At 52.9% G+C, this 23,690-nt stretch overlaps 1 protein-coding gene across 1 annotated transcript; it reads left to right on the forward strand.

The window, feature by feature from the left end:
• Positions 1–2,258: 2,258 nt before the first annotated feature.
• Positions 2,259–23,372, forward strand: LOC141102614 (ER degradation-enhancing alpha-mannosidase-like protein 1; the record flags this gene model as incomplete). The annotated part of the gene is given in 3 exon segments (XM_073591519.1): positions 2,259–2,782; positions 10,825–10,897; positions 23,269–23,372. Coding segments are annotated over 3 exon segments (548 nt in total), but the record flags the coding sequence as incomplete, so codon positions are not given.
• Positions 23,373–23,690: the final 318 nt, after the last annotated feature.

The following is a 23,690-nucleotide window of genomic DNA, read 5'->3' on the forward strand; positions in this document are numbered from 1 at the left end:
CATAAAGATGGCCTAGGCTATAAGAAGATTGCCAAGACCCTGAAACTGAGCTGCAGCACGGTGGCCAAGACCATACAGCGGTATAACAGGACAGGTTCCACTCAGAACAGGCCTCACCATGGTCCACCAAAGAAGTTGAAGTCACGTGATCAGCGTCATATCCAGAGGTTGTCTTTGGGAAATAGACGTATGAGTGCTGCCAGCATTGCTGCAGAGGTTGTAGGGGTGGGGGGTCAGCCTGTCAGTGCTCAGACCATACGCCGCACACTGCATCAAATTGGTCTGCATGGCTGTCATCCCAGAAGGAAGCCTCTTCTAAAGATGATGCACAAGAAAGTCCACAAACAGTTTACTGAAGAGAAGTGTGTCTTGTCTACAGTCAAGCATGGTGATGGGAGTGTCATGGTCTGGTGCTGCCGGCACTGGGGGGCTACAGATCATTGAGGGAACCATGAATGCCAACATGTACTGTGACATACTGAAGCAGAGCATGATCTCCTCCCTTCAGAGACTGGGCCGCAGGGCAGTATTCCAACATAACGACCCCAAACACACCTCCAAGACCACCACTGCCTTGCTAAAGAAGCTGAGGGTAAAGGTGATGGACTGGCCAAGCATGTCTCCAGACCTAAACCCTATTGATCATCTGTGGGACATCCTCAAACGGAAGGGGGAGGAGCGCAAGGTCTCTAACATCCACCAGCTCTGTGATGTCATCATGGAGGAGGGGAAGAGGACTCCAGTGACAACCTGTGAAGCTCTGGTGACCTCCATGCCCAAGAGGGTTAAGGCAGTGCTGGAAAATAATGGTGGCCACACAAAATATTGACACTTTGGGCCCAATTTGGAGATTTTCACTTAGGGGTGTACTGACTTTTGTTGCCAGCGGTTTAGACATTAATGGCTGTGTGTTGAGTTATTTTGAGGGGACAGTAAATTTACACTGTTATACAAGCTGTACACTCACTACTTTACATTGTAGACAAGTGTCATTTCTTCAGTGTTGTCACATGAAAAGATACAAGAAAAGATGTACAAACATGTCACTTCCTCCCACTGACACTAATGATGGGGCATTGTTTGCTCCCACATATACCAGGACCTTTTCTACTCCCATTGGTCACAGTACAGCCCCCTTAAAGTCTGAAGGACAGTAAAGTGGCCCTGTGTTTAGAAAGATTGGAGACCCCTGATCTAATACAATGAAGCCGGCTACTATTAGGGTTAGGGGTTATTATTGGGGTTGGGGGTTAATATTAGGGGTTATTATTGGGGTTGGGGGTTATTACTATTGATGTATTTTTACGGTTTCCATACACTTTACATTCATTTATAAATCTCTATGGAGGAGTTTGCAGGTTTCATTCACACATTTTATATAAGAATTGTGCTATTTTTTCAGCCATTATTATTATAGAGGATTTATATATTATTATTATATGGCTCCAGCGGTTTACAACATGAGGGCAGACATTACAGTTATAATACAATTCAATACAGGAGGGATCGGAGGGCCCTGATCCTCAGAGCTTACAATTTAGAGGAGAGGGTCAAGTGGAACAAAAGGTAATGGCTGTGGGGGATGGGCTGATGGAGAAAATGAAGATCGAGTTGTTAGGTGGGGGTGGGGTAGAGAAGGGTTTTCAGGGATAAAAGTTCATAGAGTAGGAGATAATGGGACAGATTGGGGTGGGGAGTTCCGGGGGATGGGAGAGGCTCTGGAGAAGTCCTGGAGGAGATCATTGGAGGAGGAGACGAGGGAGGTAGAGGGGTCTTCAGAAGAAGAAGAGAACCGGTAGGTTGGTATTTATAGACGAGGTCAGTGATGTAGCTGGGGGCGGAGTTATGGACGGCTTTGTAGGTAGTTAGTATTTTTAATTTAATTTGTTGGGTGAGTTGAAGCCAATGGAGGGAAATCATCTTCAAATCTCATTGGACAGAGCTGGAAATTGGTGTCACTTATTTAAAAATACGTCTCCTTATCTCGGGGTGTCACTTTGGTGCCCTGGGAATCTTTTGGACTAGGTGTAGTGGGCGGGGAATCCTCAGGTTGGGTGTAGTGGGCGGGGAATCCTCAGGTTGGGTGTAGTGGGCGGGGAATCCTCAGGTTGGGTGTAGTGGGCGGGGAATCCTCAAGCTGGGTGTAGTGGGCGGGGTCTCCTCACGTTGGGTGTAGTAGGCGGGGTCACCAGTATTTGACATTCCTCAAACAATTCGGGGCTTCCCGTGGCAGGTCACGTGAGGTAAAGAGACGTAAACAAGACCTAGGAGGCGGGGTTAGGCGCCGTGTCAGGAAGTGTCTATGGACACGTGACGACGCTCGGGTGACGTGCGGCCCGCTGATTGGCGGAGCGCGGCTTTCTCCTGTCGGCTTACACCAATGGCGGTTCCAGGGGCCGGTCTGGCGTCCTATGAGGCGTCAGTGGGCGGGGTGTAAGGCGGAAGTGTCGGGGATGCGGTGTTGGTCGGCGGTGGTCGGGCTCTTGGTGCTCCGGTTGGGTCTGCAGGCTCTCCGGGGTTTCCTGTCGCCGGGGTTGGGGGGAGTGGACGGAGCTCGGAGGTCGGTGTGCCGCTCCACGTACGGCCGCTTCCACCTGGCGGCGGATAATGATGAATACAGCCGGAGATACAGCTCCTTCCCCTCCCCCCTCCGCCGCCTGATGAGGGAGAGAGCGCGCCGCATGTTCAGCTTCTCCTACGACGGATACATGAGACACGCCTTCCCGGAGGACGAGCTCAACCCGATCTACTGCCGGGGGAGGGGCCCGGACACTGGGAACCCGTGAGTACCGCCCCCTGCCCCGCCCACCTACTGACCCCTCCCACCGACCCCGCCCCCTTACCTCCCACTGACCCCGCCCCCAACCTACCTCCTACCCCGCCCACCTACCCGATCTACTGCCGGGGGAGGGGCCCGGACACTGGGAACCCGTGAGTACCGCCCCCTGCCCCGCCCACCTACTGACCCCTCCCACCGACCCCGCCCCCTTACCTCCCACTGACCCCGCCCCCAACCTACCTCCTACCCCGCCCACCTACCCGATCTACTGCCGGGGGAGGGGCCCGGACACTGGGAACCCGTGAGTACCGCCCCCTGCCCCGCCCACCTACTGACCCCTCCCACCGACCCCGCCCCCTTACCTCCCACTGACCCCGCCCCCAACCTACCTCCTACCCCGCCCACCTACCCGATCTACTGCCGGGGGAGGGGCCCGGACACTGGGAACCCGTGAGTACCGCCCCCTGCCCCGCCCACCTACTGACCCCTCCCACCGACCCCGCCCCCTTACCTCCCACTGACCCCGCCCCCAACCTACCTCCTACCCCGCCCACCTACCCGATCTACTGCCGGGGGAGGGGCCCGGACACTGGGAACCCGTGAGTACCGCCCCCTGCCCCGCCCACCTACTGACCCCTCCCACCGACCCCGCCCCCTTACCTCCCACTGACCCCGCCCCCAACCTACCTCCTACCCCGCCCACCTACCCGATCTACTGCCGGGGGAGGGGCCCGGACACTGGGAACCCGTGAGTACCGCCCCCCTGCCCCGCCCACCTACTGACCTCTCCCACGGACCCCGCCCCCAACCTACCTCCTACCCCGCCCACCTACCCGATCCACTGCCGGGGGAGGGGCCCGGACACAGGGAACCCGTGAGTACCGCCCCGCCCACCTACCTCATACCCCGCCCACCTACCTCCTACCCCCGCACCCCTCCTCCCACTAACCTCCTACCCCGCCCACCTACCCAATCCACTGCCGGGGGAGGGGCCCAGACACTGGAAACCCGTAAGTACCGCCCCCAGCCCCACCCTCCCACGGACCCCGCCCCCTTACCTCCCACTGACCCCGCCCCCAACCTACCTCCTACCCCACCCACCTACCTCCTACCCCCTCCCACTTACTGACCCCGCCCACCTACCTCCTACCCCCTCCCACCTATCCACCACATCCACTGCCGGGGGAGGGGCCCGGACACCGGGAACCTGTGAGTACTGCCCCCTTCCCTGCCCACCTACCCCGCCCACCTACCTCCTACCCCGCCCTCCTACCCGATCCACTGCCGGGGGAGGGGCCGGACACCGGGAACCTGTGAGTACCGCCCCCTGCCCCGCCCTCCTACCACACCCACCTACCTTCTATACCCCGCCCCCAAACTACCTCCCACCGACCCCACTTACCCGATCCACTGCCGGGGGAGGGGCCCGGACCCTGGGAACCTGTGAGTACTGCCCACCCACCTACCGCCCCCGCCCCCAACCTACCTCCTACCCCACCCACCTACCTACCCGATCCACTGCCAGGGGAGGGGTCCAGACACCGGGAATCCGTGAGTACCGCCCCCTTCCCTGACCACCTACCTCATACCCCGCCCACCTACCTGATCCACTGCCGGGGGAGGGGCCCCGACACCAGGAATCCGTGAGTACCGCCTACCAACCCCGCCCACCTACCTGTTATACCCCACCCACCTACCAACCCCTACCTCCTACCCCGCCCACCTACCCGATCCACTGCCAGGGGAGGGGCCCGGACACCAGGAACCCGTGAATACTGCCCACCGACACCGCCCACCTACCGCCCCCAACCTACCTCCTACCCCACCCCCAACCTACCTACCCGATCCACTGCTGGGGGAGGGGCCCCAACACTGGAAACCCATGAGTACCACCCACTCATGGGTGGAGACAAGGATAGAGAGCAGAGTTGTGGGAGGAGCCCAGCAGGCTCCGCCCACTATAGTAGGGGGGTGGAGACGGATAGAGATCAGAGTTGTGGGAGGAGCCCAGCAGGCTCCGCCCACTATAGTAGGTGGGTGGAGACAAGGATAGAGATCAGAGTTGTGGGAGGAGCCCAGCAGGCTCCGCCCACTATAGTAGGTGGAGACAAGGATAGAGATCAGAGTTGTGGATAGAGATCAGAGTTGTGGGAGGAGCTCAGCAGGCTCCGCCCACTATAGTAGGTGGGTGGAGACAAGGATAGAGATCAGAGTTGTGGATAGAGATCAGAGTTGTGGGAGGAGCTCAGCAGGCTCCACCCACTATAGTAGGGGGTGGAGACAAGGATAGAGATCAGAGTTGTGGGAGGAGCCCAGCAGGCTCCGCCCACTATAGTAGGTAGAGACAAGGATAGAGATCAGAGTTGTGGATAGAGATCAGAGTTGTGGGCGGAGCTCAGCAGGCTCCACCCACTATAGTAGGTGGGTGGAGACAAGGATAGAGATCAGAGTTGTGGGCGGAGCTCAGCAGGCTCCGCCCACTATAGTAGGTGGGTGGAAACAAGGATAGAGATCAGAGTTGTGGGCGGAGCTCAGCAGGCTCCGCCCACTATAGTAGGTGGGTGGAGACAAGGATAGAGATCAGAGTTGTGGGCGGAGCTCAGCAGGCTCCGCCCACTATAGTAGGGGGTGGAGACAAGGATAGAGATCAGAGTTGTGGGAGGAGTCCAGCAGGCTCCTCCCACTATAGTAGGTGGGTGGAGACAAGGATAGAGATCAGAGCTGTGGGCGGAGCTCAGCAGGCTCCGCCCACTATAGTAGGGGGTGGAGTCAAGGATAGAGATCAGAGTTGTGGATAGAGATCAGAGTTGTGGGAGCAGCCCAGCAGGCTCCGCCCACTATAGTAGGGGGTGGAGACAAGGATAGAGATCAGAGTTGTGGTAGGAGCTCAGCAGGCTCCGCCCACTATAGTAGGGGGTGGAGACAAGGATAGAGATCAGAGTTGTGGATAGAGATCAGAGTTGTGGGCGGAGCCCAGCAGGCTCCGCCCACTATAGTAGGTGGGTGGAGACAAGGATAGAGATCAGAGTTGTGGGTGGAGCCCAGCAGGCTCCGCCCACTATAGTAGGGGGGTGGAGACAAGGATAGAGATCAGAGTTGTGGGAGGAGCCCAGCAGGCTCCGCCCACTATAGTAGGTGGGTGGAGACAAGGATAGAGATCAGAGTTGTGGGAGGAGTCCAGCAGGCTCCGCCCACTATAGTAGGGGGTGGAGACAGATAGAGATCAGAGTTGTGGGAGGAGCCCAGCAGGCTCCGCCCACTATAGTAGGGGGTGGAGACAAGGATAGAGATCAGAGTTGTGGATAGAGATCAGAGTTGTGGGCGGAGCTCAGCAGGCTCCGCCCACTATAGTAGGTGGGTGGAGACAAGGATAGAGATCAGAGTTGTGGGAGGAGTCCAGCAGGCTCCGCCCACTATAGTAGGTGGGTGGAGACAAGGATAGAGATCAGAGTTGTGGATAGAGATCAGAGTTGTGGGAGGAGCCCAGCAGGCTCCGCCCACTATAGTAGGGGGTGGAGACAAGGATAGAGATCAGAGTTGTGGATAGAGATCAGAGTTGTGGGAGGAGCCCAGCAGGCTCCGCCCACTATAGTAGGGGGTGGAGACAAGGATAGAGATCAGAGTTGTGGGCGGAGCTCAGCAGGCTCCGCCCACTATAGTAGGGGGTGGAGTCAAGGATAGAGATCAGAGTTGTGGGAGGAGCTCAGCAGGCTCCGCCCACTATAGTAGGGGGTGGAGACAAGGATAGAGATCAGAGTTGTGGGAGGAGTCCAGCAGGCTCCGCCCACTATAGTAGGTGGGTGGAGACAAGGATAGAGATCAGAGCTGTGGGCGGAGCTCAGCAGGCTCCGCCCACTATAGTAGGTGGTGGAGACAAGGATAGAGATCAGAGTTGTGGATAGAGATCAGAGTTGTGGGAGGAGTCCAGCAGGCTCCGCCCACTATAGTAGGGGGTGGAGACAGATAGAGATCAGAGTTGTGGGAGGAGCCCAGCAGGCTCCGCCCACTATAGTAGGGGGTGGAGACAAGGATAGAGATCAGAGTTGTGGATAGAGATCAGAGTTGTGGGAGGAGTCCAGCAGGCTCCGCCCACTATAGTAGGTGGGTGGAGACAAGGATAGAGATCAGAGTTGTGGATAGAGATCAGAGTTGTGGGAGGAGTCCAGCAGGCTCCGCCCACTATAGTAGGGGGTGGAGACAAGGATAGAGATCAGAGTTGTGGGAGGAGTCCAGCAGGCTCCGCCCACTATAGTAGGTGGGTGGAGACAAGGATAGAGATCAGAGTTGTGGGAGGAGTCCAGCAGGCTCCGCCCACTATAGTAGGTGGGTGGAGACAAGGATAGAGATCAGAGTTGTGGGAGGAGTCCAGCAGGCTCCGCCCACTATAGTAGGGGGTGGAGACAAGGATAGAGATCAGAGTTGTGGATAGAGATCAGAGTTGTGGATAGAGATCAGAGTTGTGGGAGGAGTCCAGCAGGCTCCGCCCACTATAGTAGGGGGTGGAGACAAGGATAGAGATCAGAGTTGTGGGAGGAGTCCAGCAGGCTCCGCCCACTATAGTAGGTGGGTGGAGACAAGGATAGAGATCAGAGTTGTGGATAGAGATCAGAGTTGTGGGAGGAGCCCAGCAGGCTCCGCCCACTATAGTAGGGGGTGGAGACAAGGATAGAGATCAGAGTTGTGGGCGGAGCTCAGCAGGCTCCGCCCACTATAGTAGGGGGTGGAGTCAAGGATAGAGATCAGAGTTGTGGGAGGAGCTCAGCAGGCTCCGCCCACTATAGTAGGGGGTGGAGACAAGGATAGAGATCAGAGTTGTGGGAGGAGTCCAGCAGGCTCCGCCCACTATAGTAGGTGGGTGGAGACAAGGATAGAGATCAGAGCTGTGGGCGGAGCTCAGCAGGCTCCGCCCACTATAGTAGGGGGTGGAGACAAGGATAGAGATCAGAGTTGTGGATAGAGATCAGAGTTGTGGGCGGAGCCCAGCAGGCTCCGCCCACTATAGTAGGTGGGTGGAGACAAGGATAGAGATCAGAGTTGTGGGTGGAGCCCAGCAGGCTCCGCCCACTATAGTAGGGGGGTGGAGACAAGGATAGAGATCAGAGTTGTGGGAGGAGCCCAGCAGGCTCCGCCCACTATAGTAGGTGGGTGGAGACAAGGATAGAGATCAGAGTTGTGGGAGGAGTCCAGCAGGCTCCGCCCCCTATAGTAGGGGGTGGAGACAGATAGAGATCAGAGTTGTGGGAGGAGCCCAGCAGGCTCCGCCCACTATAGTAGGGGGTGGAGACAAGGATAGAGATCAGAGTTGTGGATAGAGATCAGAGTTGTGGGCGGAGCTCAGCAGGCTCCGCCCACTATAGTAGGTGGGTGGAGACAAGGATAGAGATCAGAGTTGTGGGAGGAGTCCAGCAGGCTCCGCCCACTATAGTAGGTGGGTGGAGACAAGGATAGAGATCAGAGTTGTGGATAGAGATCAGAGTTGTGGGAGGAGTCCAGCAGGCTCCGCCCACTTTAGTAGGGGGTGGAGACAAGGATAGAGATCAGAGTTGTGGGAGGAGTCCAGCAGGCTCCGCCCACTATAGTAGGTGGGTGGAGACAAGGATAGAGATCAGAGTTGTGGGAGGAGTCCAGCAGGCTCCGCCCACTATAGTAGGTGGGTGGAGACAAGGATAGAGATCAGAGTTGTGGGAGGAGTCCAGCAGGCTCCGCCCACTATAGTAGGGGGTGGAGACAAGGATAGAGATCAGAGTTGTGGATAGAGATCAGAGTTGTGGATAGAGATCAGAGTTGTGGGAGGAGTCCAGCAGGCTCCGCCCACTATAGTAGGGGGTGGAGACAAGGATAGAGATCAGAGTTGTGGGAGGAGTCCAGCAGGCTCCGCCCACTATAGTAGGGGGTGGAGACAAGGATAGAGATCAGAGTTGTGGATAGAGATCAGAGTTGTGGGAGGAGTCCAGCAGGCTCCGCCCACTATAGTAGGGGGTGGAGACAAGGATAGAGATCAGAGTTGTGGGAGGAGTCCAGCAGGCTCCGCCCACTATAGTAGGTGGGTGGAGACAAGGATAGAGATCAGAGTTGTGGATAGAGATCAGAGTTGTGGGAGGAGTCCAGCAGGCTCCGCCCACTATAGTAGGGGGTGGAGACAAGGATAGAGATCAGAGTTGTGGGAGGAGTCCAGCAGGCTCCGCCCACTATAGTAGGTGGGTGGAGACAAGGATAGAGATCAGAGTTGTGGGAGGAGTCCAGCAGGCTCCGCCCACTATAGTAGGTGGGTGGAGACAAGGATAGAGATCAGAGTTGTGGGAGGAGTCCAGCAGGCTCCGCCCACTATAGTAGGGGGTGGAGACAAGGATAGAGATCAGAGTTGTGGATAGAGATCAGAGTTGTGGATAGAGATCAGAGTTGTGGGAGGAGTCCAGCAGGCTCCGCCCACTATAGTAGGGGGTGGAGACAAGGATAGAGATCAGAGTTGTGGGAGGAGTCCAGCAGGCTCCGCCCACTATAGTAGGTGGGTGGAGACAAGGATAGAGATCAGAGTTGTGGATAGAGATCAGAGTTGTGGGAGGAGCCCAGCAGGCTCCGCCCACTATAGTAGGGGGTGGAGACAAGGATAGAGATCAGAGTTGTGGGCGGAGCTCAGCAGGCTCCGCCCACTATAGTAGGGGGTGGAGTCAAGGATAGAGATCAGAGTTGTGGGAGGAGCTCAGCAGGCTCCGCCCACTATAGTAGGGGGTGGAGACAAGGATAGAGATCAGAGTTGTGGGAGGAGTCCAGCAGGCTCCGCCCACTATAGTAGGTGGGTGGAGACAAGGATAGAGATCAGAGCTGTGGGCGGAGCTCAGCAGGCTCCGCCCACTATAGTAGGGGGTGGAGACAAGGATAGAGATCAGAGTTGTGGATAGAGATCAGAGTTGTGGGCGGAGCCCAGCAGGCTCCGCCCACTATAGTAGGTGGGTGGAGACAAGGATAGAGATCAGAGTTGTGGGTGGAGCCCAGCAGGCTCCGCCCACTATAGTAGGGGGGTGGAGACAAGGATAGAGATCAGAGTTGTGGGAGGAGCCCAGCAGGCTCCGCCCACTATAGTAGGTGGGTGGAGACAAGGATAGAGATCAGAGTTGTGGGAGGAGTCCAGCAGGCTCCGCCCCCTATAGTAGGGGGTGGAGACAGATAGAGATCAGAGTTGTGGGAGGAGCCCAGCAGGCTCCGCCCACTATAGTAGGGGGTGGAGACAAGGATAGAGATCAGAGTTGTGGATAGAGATCAGAGTTGTGGGCGGAGCTCAGCAGGCTCCGCCCACTATAGTAGGTGGGTGGAGACAAGGATAGAGATCAGAGTTGTGGGAGGAGTCCAGCAGGCTCCGCCCACTATAGTAGGTGGGTGGAGACAAGGATAGAGATCAGAGTTGTGGATAGAGATCAGAGTTGTGGGAGGAGTCCAGCAGGCTCCGCCCACTTTAGTAGGGGGTGGAGACAAGGATAGAGATCAGAGTTGTGGGAGGAGTCCAGCAGGCTCCGCCCACTATAGTAGGTGGGTGGAGACAAGGATAGAGATCAGAGTTGTGGGAGGAGTCCAGCAGGCTCCGCCCACTATAGTAGGTGGGTGGAGACAAGGATAGAGATCAGAGTTGTGGGAGGAGTCCAGCAGGCTCCGCCCACTATAGTAGGGGGTGGAGACAAGGATAGAGATCAGAGTTGTGGATAGAGATCAGAGTTGTGGATAGAGATCAGAGTTGTGGGAGGAGTCCAGCAGGCTCCGCCCACTATAGTAGGGGGTGGAGACAAGGATAGAGATCAGAGTTGTGGGAGGAGTCCAGCAGGCTCCGCCCACTATAGTAGGGGGTGGAGACAAGGATAGAGATCAGAGTTGTGGATAGAGATCAGAGTTGTGGGAGGAGTCCAGCAGGCTCCGCCCACTATAGTAGGGGGTGGAGACAAGGATAGAGATCAGAGTTGTGGGAGGAGTCCAGCAGGCTCCGCCCACTATAGTAGGTGGGTGGAGACAAGGATAGAGATCAGGCTCTGTTGATCCCTCTGACTCTCTTGTTTCAGGTTGAACCTCAATATTAATGATGTTCTGGGGAATTATTCGCTCACCTTGATTGACTCTCTGGACACGCTGGCGGTGAGTTGTGTATAATGTGTCCTCTGATCCCAGGTCTCTGATCAGACCACACCCCATATGTCATACTGATCCCTGATTGGAAGAACAGACATCCAATACATGAAAGGGGCGGGGCCAGAGACAGCCAAGCTGGGGAGGAAAGAGCTAGTCCAGGGGTCTCCAATCTACGGCCCTCCAGTTCAGGAACTACAATTCCCATCATGCCTCGTCATGTCTGTGAATGGCAGAGTCTTGCAGTGCCTCATGGGACTTGTAGTTCCACAACAGCTGGAGGGCCGTAGTGTGAAGATCCCTGAGCTAGATGATGCTGGGCGTCCTCCAGCCAGGAAAGGGGGCGGGGCTCTATCTGACTGGCTGCAGCTTCTAATGCACATTGTGAGAAGTTCACAGTGTTCAGTGATATCAGAGGATGGAGGTCGGGGATGAGCTGTGATTGGTGTCGATCGGTGTCAGGGATGAGCTGTGATTGATATCGATCGGTGTCATAGATGAGCTGTGATTGGTGTCGATCGGTGTCAGGGATGAGCTGTGATTGGTGACGATCGGTGTCAGGGATGAGATGTGATTGATATCGATCGGTGTCATAGATGAGCTGTGATTGGTGTTGATCGGTGTCGGGGATGAGCTGTGATTGGTGTCGATCGGTGTCAGGGATGAGCTGTGATTGGTGTCGATCGGTGTCAGGGATGAGCTGTGATTGGTGTCGATCGGTGTCAGGGATGAGCTGTGATTGGTGTTGATCGGTGTCGGGGATGAGCTGTGATTGGTGTCGATCGGTGTCAGGGATGAGCTGTGATTGGTGTCGATCGGTGTCAGGGATGAGCTGTGATTGGTGTCGATCGGTGTCAGGGATGAGCTGTGATTGGTGTCGATCGGTGTCGGGGATGAGCTGTGATTGGTGTCGATCGGTGTCAGGGATGAATGTTCTTTGTCTTTCTATGAAGAGCTGCAGGTGTTCTGAGTTTCAGGAATCGGTGCTCCCCCTCCCCCTCCCCCCACCACCTGGGGGATCGCAACCACCGACCTGAAACTGAATCTGTGACACGTGGAGGGGGGAGGGGGGGGAACTATTATTAGAGGGAAGTTTCCGGTCATATGGGGGGTGGGGCAGAACTGATGTGACTCTCCGGGGGATGAGGTCTCTGTGAAGTCCCCCCCCCCCCTCCTTTGGAGAACAACACAAAAGTGTGTGTGTGTATATATACATTCGGTATATTTTATTATGTAATAAGTGATCACATGACCTCTGTTCTCGGGTGTATAAGGGGCTTACGAGGGTGGGGTTGGAGACTGCAGCAGAGAAACAGCATCACACTGATCTTCCCAGGTGGACAGGCAGACTGAGTGGGGGTGGGGTCATGTCGGTACAAGTCTGACCATTGGTGGACAGGCAGGCTGTTCTCCCAGCACAGCCAGGAAACTGACCACACTGGGATGGATGTGCTCTCCTGCCTAGTGTGGTCATTTCACTCGTGTCTTTTTATTTTGGCCTAAATTTTGTGTAAGCCGCTCATCCAGGATTCATTATCTTCATTGAACCAGCAGGTGACCCCCTCCCCCTCCATACATTCCATGCAGTGACCCCCTCCCCCTCCATACATTCCATGCAGTGACCCCCCTCCCCCTCCATACATTCCATGCAGTGACCCCCTCCCCCTCCATACATTCCATGCAGTGACCCCCCTCCCCCTCCATACATTCCATGTAGTGACCCCCTCCCCCTCCATACATTCCATGCAGTGACCCCCCTCCCCCTCCATACATTCCATGTAGTGACCCCCTCCCCCTCCATACATTCCATGTAGTGACCCCCCTCCCCCTCCATACATTCCATGCAGTGACCCCCCTCCCCCTCCATACATTCCATGTAGTGACCCCCTCCCCCTCCATACATTCCATGCAGTGACCCCCCTCCCCCTCCATACATTCCATGTAGTGACCCCCCTCCCCCTCCATACATTCCATGTAGTGACCCCCTCCCCCTCCATACATTCCATGTAGTGACCCCCTCCCCCTCCATACATTCCATGCAGTGACCCCCCTCCCCCTCCATACATTCCATGTAGTGACCCCCTCCCCCTCCATACATTCCATGCAGTGACCCCCCTCCCCCTCCATACATTCCATGTAGTGACCCCCCTCCCCCTCCATACATTCCATGTAGTGACCCCCCTCCCCCTCCATACATTCCATGTAGTGACCCCCCTCCCCCTCCATACATTCCATGCAGTGACCCCCCTCCCCCTCCATACATTCCATGTAGTGACCCCCCTCCCCCTCCATACATTCCATGTAGTGACCCCCCTCCCCCTCCATACATTCCATGTAGTGACCCCCTCCCCCTCCATACATTCCATGTAGTGACCCCCCTCCCCCTCCATACATTCCATGTAGTGACCCCCTCCCCCTCCATACATTCCATGCAGTGACCCCCTCCCCCTCCATACATTCCATGTAGTGACCCCCCTCCCCCTCCATACATTCCATGCAGTGACCCCCCTCCCCGTCCATACATTCCATGTAGTGACCCCCCTCCCCCTCCATACATTCCATGTAGTGACCCCCCTCCCCCTCCATACATTCCATGTAGTGACCCCCCTCCCCCTCCATACATTCCATGTAGTGACCCCCTCCCCCTCCATACATTCCATGCAGTGACCCCCTCCCCCTCCATACATTCCATGTAGTGACCCCCTCCCCCTCCATACATTCCATGTAGTGACCCCCTCCCCCTACATACATTCCATGCAGTGACACACCCCGGTACCAGAACGATCGCAGACCCCTCAGCCCCCCGTCACTTGCTGTGACATCACTGTAGGGTGAAGAGAAGCACAAGTTTATTCAAAGACCGGTACAAAGAGATCTACACTCAGGAGACAACCCCGCCCCCTTCTTTACATAATGGGGCGGGGCAGACTTTACCTCCTCCAGTAACATGACACACAGGTATAGTCAACTTCCCAACATGGAACCGTCTTCAGAAGAAATCCCCCCTCACAGCTAATCCACATACACATCCCATAATACTTTGCTCCCAAGGCAGACAGAAACAATAGAACAATGGGATACAGACACACCTCAAACGTTCTGCTAAAAAGTCTACAACAGTTTGAGACCACAAGATCAGACAATATTCCAGCAATCAGAAAGGTGGAATTATTTATCTTCATATATTTCTTGAGGGATATTCTTCAGAAATATTGATGTCCCAAGTGAAGGAGCCTCATCATTCCTTCATCACAAACCACACATAGAACCCGGGATAACAGGAAACACTGAGTCCGGGCGGCGTGGCTGTGCGGCTGGTGTGGTTGTGCGGTGAGTCCGGTGGGGTTGTGCGGTGAGTCCGGTGGGGTTGTGCGGTGAGTCCGATGGGGTTGTGCGGTGAGTCCGGTGGGGTTGTGCGGTGAGTCCGGTGGGGTTGTGCGGTGAGTCCGGTGGGGTTGTGCGGTGAGTCCGGTGGGGTTGTGCGGTGAGTCCGGTGGGGTTGTGCGGTGAGTCCGGTGGGGTTGTGCGGTGAGTCCGGTGGGGTTGTGCGGTGAGTCCCGTTGGGTTGTGCGGTGAGTCCGGTGGGGTTGTGCGGTGAGTCCGGTGGGGTTGTGCGGTGAGTCCGGTGGGGTTGTGCGGTGAGTCCGGTGGGGTTGTGCGGTGAGTCCGGTGGGGTTGTGCGGTGAGTCCGGTGGGGTTGTGCGGTGAGTCCGGTGGGGTTGTGCGGTGAGTCCGGTGGGGTTGTGCGGTGAGTCCGGTGGGGTTGTGCGGTGAGTCTCCGGTGGGGTTGTGCGGTGAGTCTCCGGTGGGGTTGTGCGGTGAGTCTCCGGTGGGGTTGTGCGGTGAGTCTCCGGTGGGGTTGTGCGGTGAGTCTCCGGTGGGGTTGTGCGGTGAGTCTCCGGTGGGGTTGTGCGGTGAGTCCGGTGGGGTTGTGCGGTGAGTCCGGTGGGGTTGTGCGGTGAGTCCGGTGGGGTTGTGCGGTGAGTCCGGTGGGTTGTTGTGCGGTGAGTCCCGTTGGGTTGTGCGGTGAGTCCGGTGGGGTTGTGCGGTGAGTCCGGTGGGGTTGTGCGGTGAGTCCGGTGGGGTTGTGCGGTGAGTCCGGTGGGGTTGTGCGGTGAGTCCGGTGGGGTTGTGCGGTGAGTCCGGTGGGGTTGTGCGGTGAGTCCGGTGGGGTTGTGCGGTGAGTCTCCGGTGGGGTTGTGCGGTGAGTCTCCGGTGTGGTTGGACGGTGAGTCTCCGGTGTGGTTGGACGGTGAGTCTCCGGTGTGGTTGGACGGTGAGTCTCCGGTGTGGTTGGACGGTGAGTCTCCGGTGGGGTTGTGCGGTGAGTCTCCGGTGTGGTTGGACGGTGAGTCTCCGGTGTGGTTGGACGGTGAGTCTCCGGTGTGGTTGGACGGTGAGTCCGGCAGAGTTGTAGGGTGAGTCTGATTAGTGCAGATCATAGTGGGGTTCTCGGTCATCCTGCACCCCTAATAGACACAGGGAGACTTACACATAGGAGGGGCCGGGGGAGGGGGGGACATGGAGATTCCAGAGCTCTCTAAGGTAAGCTCCCGTCACATGTATGGGGGAATCCCTCCCACTCAGCTATTATGTTTTGCCAGACTTCCCACCATCACATCACACTGAGGCCCCTTTCATTCTAAAAAAAAGCTCACGAAATCCTACTTTCTTATCGTACATCACGGGACACAGAGCCATAGTAATCACTATGTGGTTTATAGGCCACCTTCAGGTGATGGACACTGGCACACCCCTAAGACAAATAGTGCCCTCCCTATATAACCCCTCCCCTTACTGGGAGTACCTCAGTTTTTTCGCCAGTGTCTTAGGTGTTGGTCACAGGTGAAGATGTGCTGAGCTCCTCTCGAGGAATCCTTGCTGGGGCAGGCCATGCAGACCGGATCCATTCAAAGTGTCTTTCTGGCCGAATTGGATGGTACCCGGGCCTTGTATCTGAAGAAACGAGGTTTTGCCTGTAACGCTTCTCTTTTTTAGAAAGCTGGACCCCGGGATCCAGTACTTTTTGGTAGTAAGGCCATAAAGTTTTACTGGCGGAGGTGCTGTTGCAGGCCCAGGATTGTGGGTTTCCTCAAGGATCCCCGACTCCTAAAGATTTAACGGAACCCACCGTGAGGGGTGAAGTTGGGGTCTTTTGGTTTACCACAGAAAACTCTGCGGTGGGAAAGGTAAGTGGAGTTTTCTAAGAAATTTTTACAATTTTCTTATGAAAGTCATGTGATCACCACTGGGGGCTGTATTGAGCACTTACCGTCTCATGCTTCTCAGAAAGCCACAATGTGATCCAGGAAGCAGAAGTCCTTCCTCTTCCGGACAAATTTGAAAAAAAAACACGGCACGAATGGACGCCGCTCGGCAGCTTCCAGCTCCCCCCTTGCCATTCCTTCCTCCATTCTGGGATCCCCATAGGATCAGGAACGCGGGAAAAGCACGTTTTTAAAAGTTACAGGGGAAGGGCCGTAGGTGAGGGGGGGTGGGGCTTAGCGCGCCGTTGGCGTCCACCAACGTTTAGCGCTGGGAAGGAGGTTTTAAAAGGCACCATTTGTGCTATTTCATGCTCCTGGAGGGACACGAGAGCAAAAGTGGTATTAAGAGGTTCGGTGACACAGGAATTCCTTTTTGACACATTTACAGCATCAGGCTGAGTATTAATGACAGGGCTGGACTATCGCTCAAGCAGTGGATATATTCCTTCTCGTAGTACCTCTGCTTTGTGTATCGGGCTATGAGCGGAAGGGGTGTAAAAAACACCTCAAGAAAGGACTCTAGTAAGACTACTACATTCACACAGGAGCCTAGAACCATCCCAGTAAAGATGGCGTCCTCCCCTGAGAGTGATATGGCCGGTCAGATTAAACCATCAGGAGGGTCTTAACACTGCAGCCCCTCTGTATATTACCCAGGAGGATTTTTTTTCTTCAACCATTTTAAGCTTGGAGGAAAAAATTGATACTTTAATTGCATTCCAGAGAGGGACTAAGCGTAGCAGGTCCCCGTCCATTGCTCAGGACCCTCGTTATGAGGAACAAGAGAGGATGATTTGCCTTCTAAGGACCAGGATGGGACTAACGTCTCCTCTTCTGAAGATCCTGATACGGAGATATCAGATCTGCAGGAACGATCGTTGGTACATTCTCTCACCGAATTGGTCCGCTCCACATTTTCACTGCCAGCAGCCCAGTCAATCGATGAGCCCACGTCTGGTTTGGCTTCACTAAAAGCCTCCCCAATCTATTCATTCTTTTCCTATCCATTCATGGCTAAGGAATCTTTATGTATTCTGAATGGAGCACCCAGATAAACAATTTTTCCTTCCAAAAAGGTTTTCAATACTTTATCCTATGGAGGAAGAGTTTTATAAGAAATGGGGAATTCCAGCAATTGACGCTGCTATATCCTCTGTGAATAAAAACCCGACCTGTCCAGTAGACAATGCCCATATGCTAAAGGATCCAACAGATAATAAGTTGGAGTTCCTTTTTAAAAACTATATTTTGCAGGTTCAGTCATTCAACCTGCACTGGCAGCGATCGGAGTATCTCAGTCCTTAAAGGACCAGTTTATAGAGGTACTCAATTATTCCTGGTCAGCAGGCCCAGGAGTTGGCCGGAATATCAGAAGCATTGTGTTTTACAGTAGACACTATGAAAGATTCTATTCTCCAGCCCTCACGGCTCATGCTCGGGTTGGTACATAGAGCGTAAAATCCTATGGTTGAAAAATTGGTCAGCCGAAGCGCCATGCAAAAAGCCCTTGGCCAGTTTCCCTTTTCATGGCGAACGGTTGTTCAGAGACGATCTGGATAAGTATATCCAAAGAATTTCTAATGGGTGAAGTTCCCTTTTACCGGTTAAGAAGAAATTTAAGCAATTTACTTTTAAACGTACTTCTTCTCCAGTGCCAGGGACATCAGCCTCCAGGCAGTCACGATGGCCTCCACCATCAGGTTCAAGAGGTAAACCTCAGGGTCAGTCCCAGGGTCAAAAGAGGACCTGGGGGAGGAAACCCACAAAACAAAATACTAAAGCCTCCTTAATGAAGTGACGCTCCCGCTCGCTCGAGTGGGGGGAAGGCTTCTGCAGTTTTCAAGGGTCTGGCAGGAACAATGTCAAGAGACTCTGGATCATCTCTTATCTCAAGGAGTGATATCGGAGGTCCCCTTGGAAGAGCGAGGTTTGGGCTTTTATTCAAACCTGTTCACGGTTCCGAAACCAAACGGGGATATCAGACCCATTTTAGATCTCACACATCTAAACCGGTTTTTAAATATCCGTTCCTTTCGCATGGAGTCAATCCGATCAGTAGTCTCCATCCTACAAGGGGAGAACTTCTGGCGCAACCGTCAATCAACATCAAGGATTCTTATCTCCATGTGCCGATTTTCCCCACTCATTAGAAATTTCTACGCTTTGAGGTAGAAAATCTTCATTTTTAGTTTGTAGCTCTACCTTTCGGCCTAGCTTCTGCACCTCAAGTGTTTACAAAGGTCCTGGCTCCTCCTTAGCCAGGTTAAGGGCCAAAGGTATAACTATACTAGCCTACTTAGAGGATCTACTCTTGATAGATCAATCGATAGCCCGCTTAAACCAAACTTTGGTCACCGCAGTCAGCTACCTGGAAGACCTAGGTTGGATTCTCAACCTAGAAAAATCCTCCTTAAAACCATCAAAGAGATTGCAGTACTTGGGGCTGATCATAGATACAGCTCAGAGGGTGTTTCTGCTCCAGGAAAGGATCAGTTCCATAACAGAACTAATTCAGTTGGTCAAAACAAAGAAGAATCCTTCTATTCGACTTTGCATGAAATTGTTGGGAAAGATGGTGGCTTCTTTCAAGGCCGTTCCTTATGCGCAGTTTCATTCGAAGACTGCTACAAAACGGTATCCTGTCTACTTGGAACAAGAAGGTCCAAGCTCTGGACTTTCCAATGCATTTATCCCCCAATATGCGTCAGAGCCTCAATTTGTGGTTGATATCCAAGAATCTTCTAAAAGGGAAATCCTTTCTGACAGTCACCTGGAAGGTGGTAACAGATGCCAGCCTTCTGGGCTGGGGAGCAGTCCTGGAAGAAGCATCTGTCCAGGGGAAATGGTCCAAATCAGAGAGGACCTTGCCCATCAATATTCTAGAGATCCGGGCAGTACGCCTGGCCCTGGAGGCCTGGATGCTCAGACTACAGAATTATCATAAATTTACAAGTTATGCGCTGCGCTTGGGTGACCCCAAAAACAAAATTAATAATAACCAGCTTTGTGCTTACTAGTGCGATAATATTAAATACAAATAATATGAATGTAGAATAAATAAACAAGGTGTGAAAAAACAAGTGCTTGTTACACCATAAATTAGTGCTTATTAGTGCTTTTTACACCATACATAGTGTCTTAATCAACATAAAAAGTGTGCTTAGTGCTCAATACACAGTAACCTACTTTTCTTAAATGAAAAAAAAAAGAAAAAAAAGTTCTCTATGGCACAATGTCCAGCAGTGATAATAAAACAATATGTGCAGGAGGTGTTCAGCTGTGACAACAATCCAACATCATGCTGAAGATATCCTGAGTGCTGCATAACATGCTCCTGTGCTCCTTCGTGACCCCCTTAAGCTAATGTGCTCACCTCAGAGCGTGTGACTCAGCTTCTACCCTGAGTCCAAAATTGCTTTGGAGCCACCCCTGGGCTCAGTCTCAGTGTCTGCTCCACTCCTCCAGCTGGAAACAATGTGGCTCCATACATAGAATGAAAAGGAAACTATATAGTGTAATATAGTCAAAATGCTTTTATTAAAAGAAAACGCTCCCCACACCGGGGTACTCACATGGCACTGGTGCGTCAGTGCACCATACTATAACGGCTTTCTATGCAAAATCAGTGGAAGTTTGGTGCGGTATGCTGTGCTGAGACAGCGCTGGTGTAAAGTCCGTGTCAGTCTCTCCGTCCTGGCCCCTGTCTCAGCACAGCAAACTTCCACTGATTTTGCATAGAAAGCCGTTATAGTATGGTGCACTGACGCACCAGTGCCATGTGAGTACCCCGGTGTGGGGAGCGTTTTCTTTTAATAAAAGCATTTTGACTATATTACACTATATAGTTTCCTTTTCATTCTATGTATGGAGCCACATTGTTTCCAGCTGGAGGAGTGGAGCAGACACTGAGACTGAGCCCAGGGGTGGCTCCAAAGCAATTTTGGACTCCGGGTAGAAGCTGAGTCACACGCTCTGAGGTGAGCACATTAGCTTAAGGGGGTCACGAAGGAGCACAGGAGCATGTTTTGCAGCACTCAGGATATCTTCAGCATGATGTTGGATTGTTGTCACAGCTGAACACCTCCTGCACATATTGTTTTATTATCACTGCTGGACATTGTGCCATAGAGAACTTTTTTTTCTTTTTTTTCATTTAAGAAAAGTAGGTTACTATGTATTGAGCACTAAGCACACTTTTTATGTTGATTAAGACACTATGTATGGTGTAAAAAGCACTAATAAGCACTAATTTATGGTGTAACAAGCACTTGTTTTTTCACACCTTGTTTATTTATTCTACATTCATATTATTTGTATTTAATATTATCGCACTAGTAAGCACAAAGTTGGTTATTATTAATTTTGTTTTTGGGGTCACCCAAGCGCAGCGCATAACTTGTAAATTTATCCTATGCACGTTATATGAAGCGTGATTAGCGCATGCAGCTGGAGGTAGCACAAGCAAGGCATAAGATCATTGTGGCTCACAGAATTTTTCCAATTTGATTTATACAGAATTATCATGTCAGGATTCAATCCGACAATGCCACAGCGGTGACCTACATCAATCACCAAGGGGGCACGAGAAGTTGTGTTGCCCAGAGAGAGGTGAATCATATTCTTTCTTGGGCAGTAATTCTTTCTTGCCTATCAGTAATTTTCATTCCAGGGATAGAAAATTGGCAGGCGGACTACGTGAGTCGCCAACAATTGTTCCCAGGAAAATGGTCCCTTCATCCCGGCATCTTTCTGTCAATGTCAGAAATGGGGAGTTCTGGACGTGGATCTGTTTGCGTCCAGGTTCAACAAAAATATTGACAACTTTGTGTCAAGGACAAGGGATCCGAAGGCATACGGAGCAGATGCCTTGGTGTTCCTGTGGGATCAGTTCTCACTGATCTTTGCGTTCCCTCCTGTTCTGCTGCTTCCGCGTCTTCTTTGCAGGATCAAGCAAGAAGGGAAGGAGGTAATTCTTGTGGCCCAGGAGATCTTGGTTTGCCGACATCATAAAAATGGCGGTAGGGGACCCTTGCACCCTACCACTGTGGCCAGACCTCCTCTCGCAAGGTCTAGTATTCCATCCTACCTTACAAACGCTAAATTTAATGGTTTGGCTATTGAGACCCACATTCTAAAGGAGCGTGGCCTGTTGACTTAAGTAGTTTCTACCTTGGTTAATGCTAGGAAGCCGGCCTCCAGAATCATATACTATAGAGTCTGGAAGGCATATGTCTCCTGGTGTGAATCCAGGGGTTGGCACCCCAGAAAATATGTCATAAGATCCTTGGATTCCTACAGATGGGATTAGAGATGAAGCTGGCCTTGAGTACTATCAAAGGTCAGGTGTCGGCCTTATCAGTGTTTTTTTTTAATGACCACTTGCTTCATACTCTCTGGTTCGTAACTTTATATAGGGGGTAACGTGGATTAATCCCCCAGTTAGGTCTCCCCTGAACCCTGGGATTTAAATTTAGTCCTATCAGCTTACAAAACAGCCTTTCGAGTCAGTTCGAGATATTCCCTTGGTCCTCTTGACGAGGAAAATAATTTTCTTGGTTGCCATATCCTCTGCAAGAAGAGTATCAGAGTTGGCTGCTCTTTCTTGTGAAGAGCCATATTTGATTTTTCGTAAGGATAAGGTTGTATTGCTGCCTCATCCTAATTTAGTATCAGGTTTCATTTAAACCAGGATATTGTTCTGCCTTCATTTTTTGCAGAACCTCGTTCTGTGGAAGAAAAGTCACTACATTCTCTTGATGTGGTGAGGGCGGTCAAGGTCTGTTTGAAAGTGACCGCTCAGATTCGTATAAACAGATGTTTTGTGTTGCCAGAAGGTCCTAAAAGAGGACAGGCAGCGTCAAATCTACTATTTCTAATTGATTCGTCAAGTGATTGTTCAAGCTTCTGGTTTAAAGTGGAAAATTCCTCCTTTTCATAATATAACGCATTCCACCGGGGCCGTTGGTGATGCACTGCCCAAGAAGCACTAAGTCTCCATGGCTCAGATCTGCAAGGCCGCAACTTGGTCTTCAGTCCACACGTTTACCAGATTCTGTGAAGGTCATGAGGATATCGTCTTGGGCGCAGTGTACTGCAGGCTGCAGTATAGGTCCTCTGATCTTATGGTGCCCTACTTTGTTGTGTCTCCCTCCCGTTGCCATTGCTATGGGACATCCCACATAGTAACTACTATGGCTCTGTGTCCCGTGATGTACGATAAGAAAATAGGATTTTTATAACAGCTTACCTGTAAAATCCTTTTTCTTTGAGGTACATCACGGGACACAGAGGTCCGCCCCTCTTTGGTATGGAAAGAGCTTCAAAAGTGCCTGAAAAGCTCTTCAAAAGTTCTCAGTGTTTTACTGGCCGTTTACAAGAGTCTTGGTGTGAAAGGGGCCTGAATGTTCCAGCAGGCTGCTTGTAGAGAAGACAATCGGTGGGGTGACGTCTCATCCTGTCCCCCCCCCCCCATATACACGCTCCCGGCTGCACCCCTTAAAGTCCCATCATTGTATCCACCATGTACAGCTGCACCTTACTTTTCTTGCCCCGCTTCACTACAGAGGGTGGTGTATGCGGGGTGGAAAGATATTCCCTACATACTTAAGATCTACTGTCTGAGAGTCCAGCTGTACAGCCAATCAATATTCTCACTGCACGTCCCAGCATGCATTGCGCACACCTCCTCCGAAACGGGAGATCCCAAGACAAGACCCCCCTAGCCCGCCCCTTTTATTCATTGGATTTCAGGTCTTTCAATCATGGAGGCTCAGCATCCTATGTGGGCGTTACCTATGCAAATACAGCCTACCTAGGACCACCCACTCCTACAGACTGACACCCACCCATCAAGGCATTTTGATATTTGCATAACTCCTCCCACTGCTTGTATCAGGACTGAGGGCTCTGGAGAGGAGGTATTGGGGCTGGGATGTTTTCATAAAGTTATGTACAGCCCCCTTCTCTGGCCCCTCCCATGAGCCCTGCTCTGGCCCCTCCCACCAGCCACGATCTGTCTGCATTGCATAGAGAAGCAGAGTATTTCAGGAGAGGGGAGTTGGGGGAGGGGCTGTGTATTGATCTGTATAGATGATTGATTTCTTCTCTTGGCAGGTGATGGGGAATGTCACGGAGTTCCAGAAAGCTGTCCGGCTGGTGATCGATACCGTGTCCTTTGATAAAGATTCCACAGTTCAGGTGTTTGAGGCGACTATCCGGTAATCACACTGAAGTCACATCCCCAGTCCGGACTTTCAGATGAATACAGACACATTGGGGGAGGGGGGATTTAATAAAACTGGAGGACGGGTACAATATCTGATACCACTCTGCATGGTAACCAATCCGCTTCCAGGATTTATTGTCAAAGCTTCAAAGAACAAGCTGAAGTTAGAAGCTGATTGGTTACCATGCAGAGCGGCATCAGATATCGTACCCCCCCACCCCCCAATGTGTCTGTCCTCATCTCCTCCTCTCCTCATCTCAATTTTCTGCAGACTGAGATTGTTTCTGTGGTTACGGGGGAGGGAGGGGTC

The sequence above is a fragment of the Aquarana catesbeiana genome, linkage group LG07, assembly GCF_042186555.1.
Source record: "Aquarana catesbeiana isolate 2022-GZ linkage group LG07, ASM4218655v1, whole genome shotgun sequence".
Taxonomy (NCBI): Eukaryota; Metazoa; Chordata; class Amphibia; order Anura; family Ranidae; genus Aquarana; species Aquarana catesbeiana.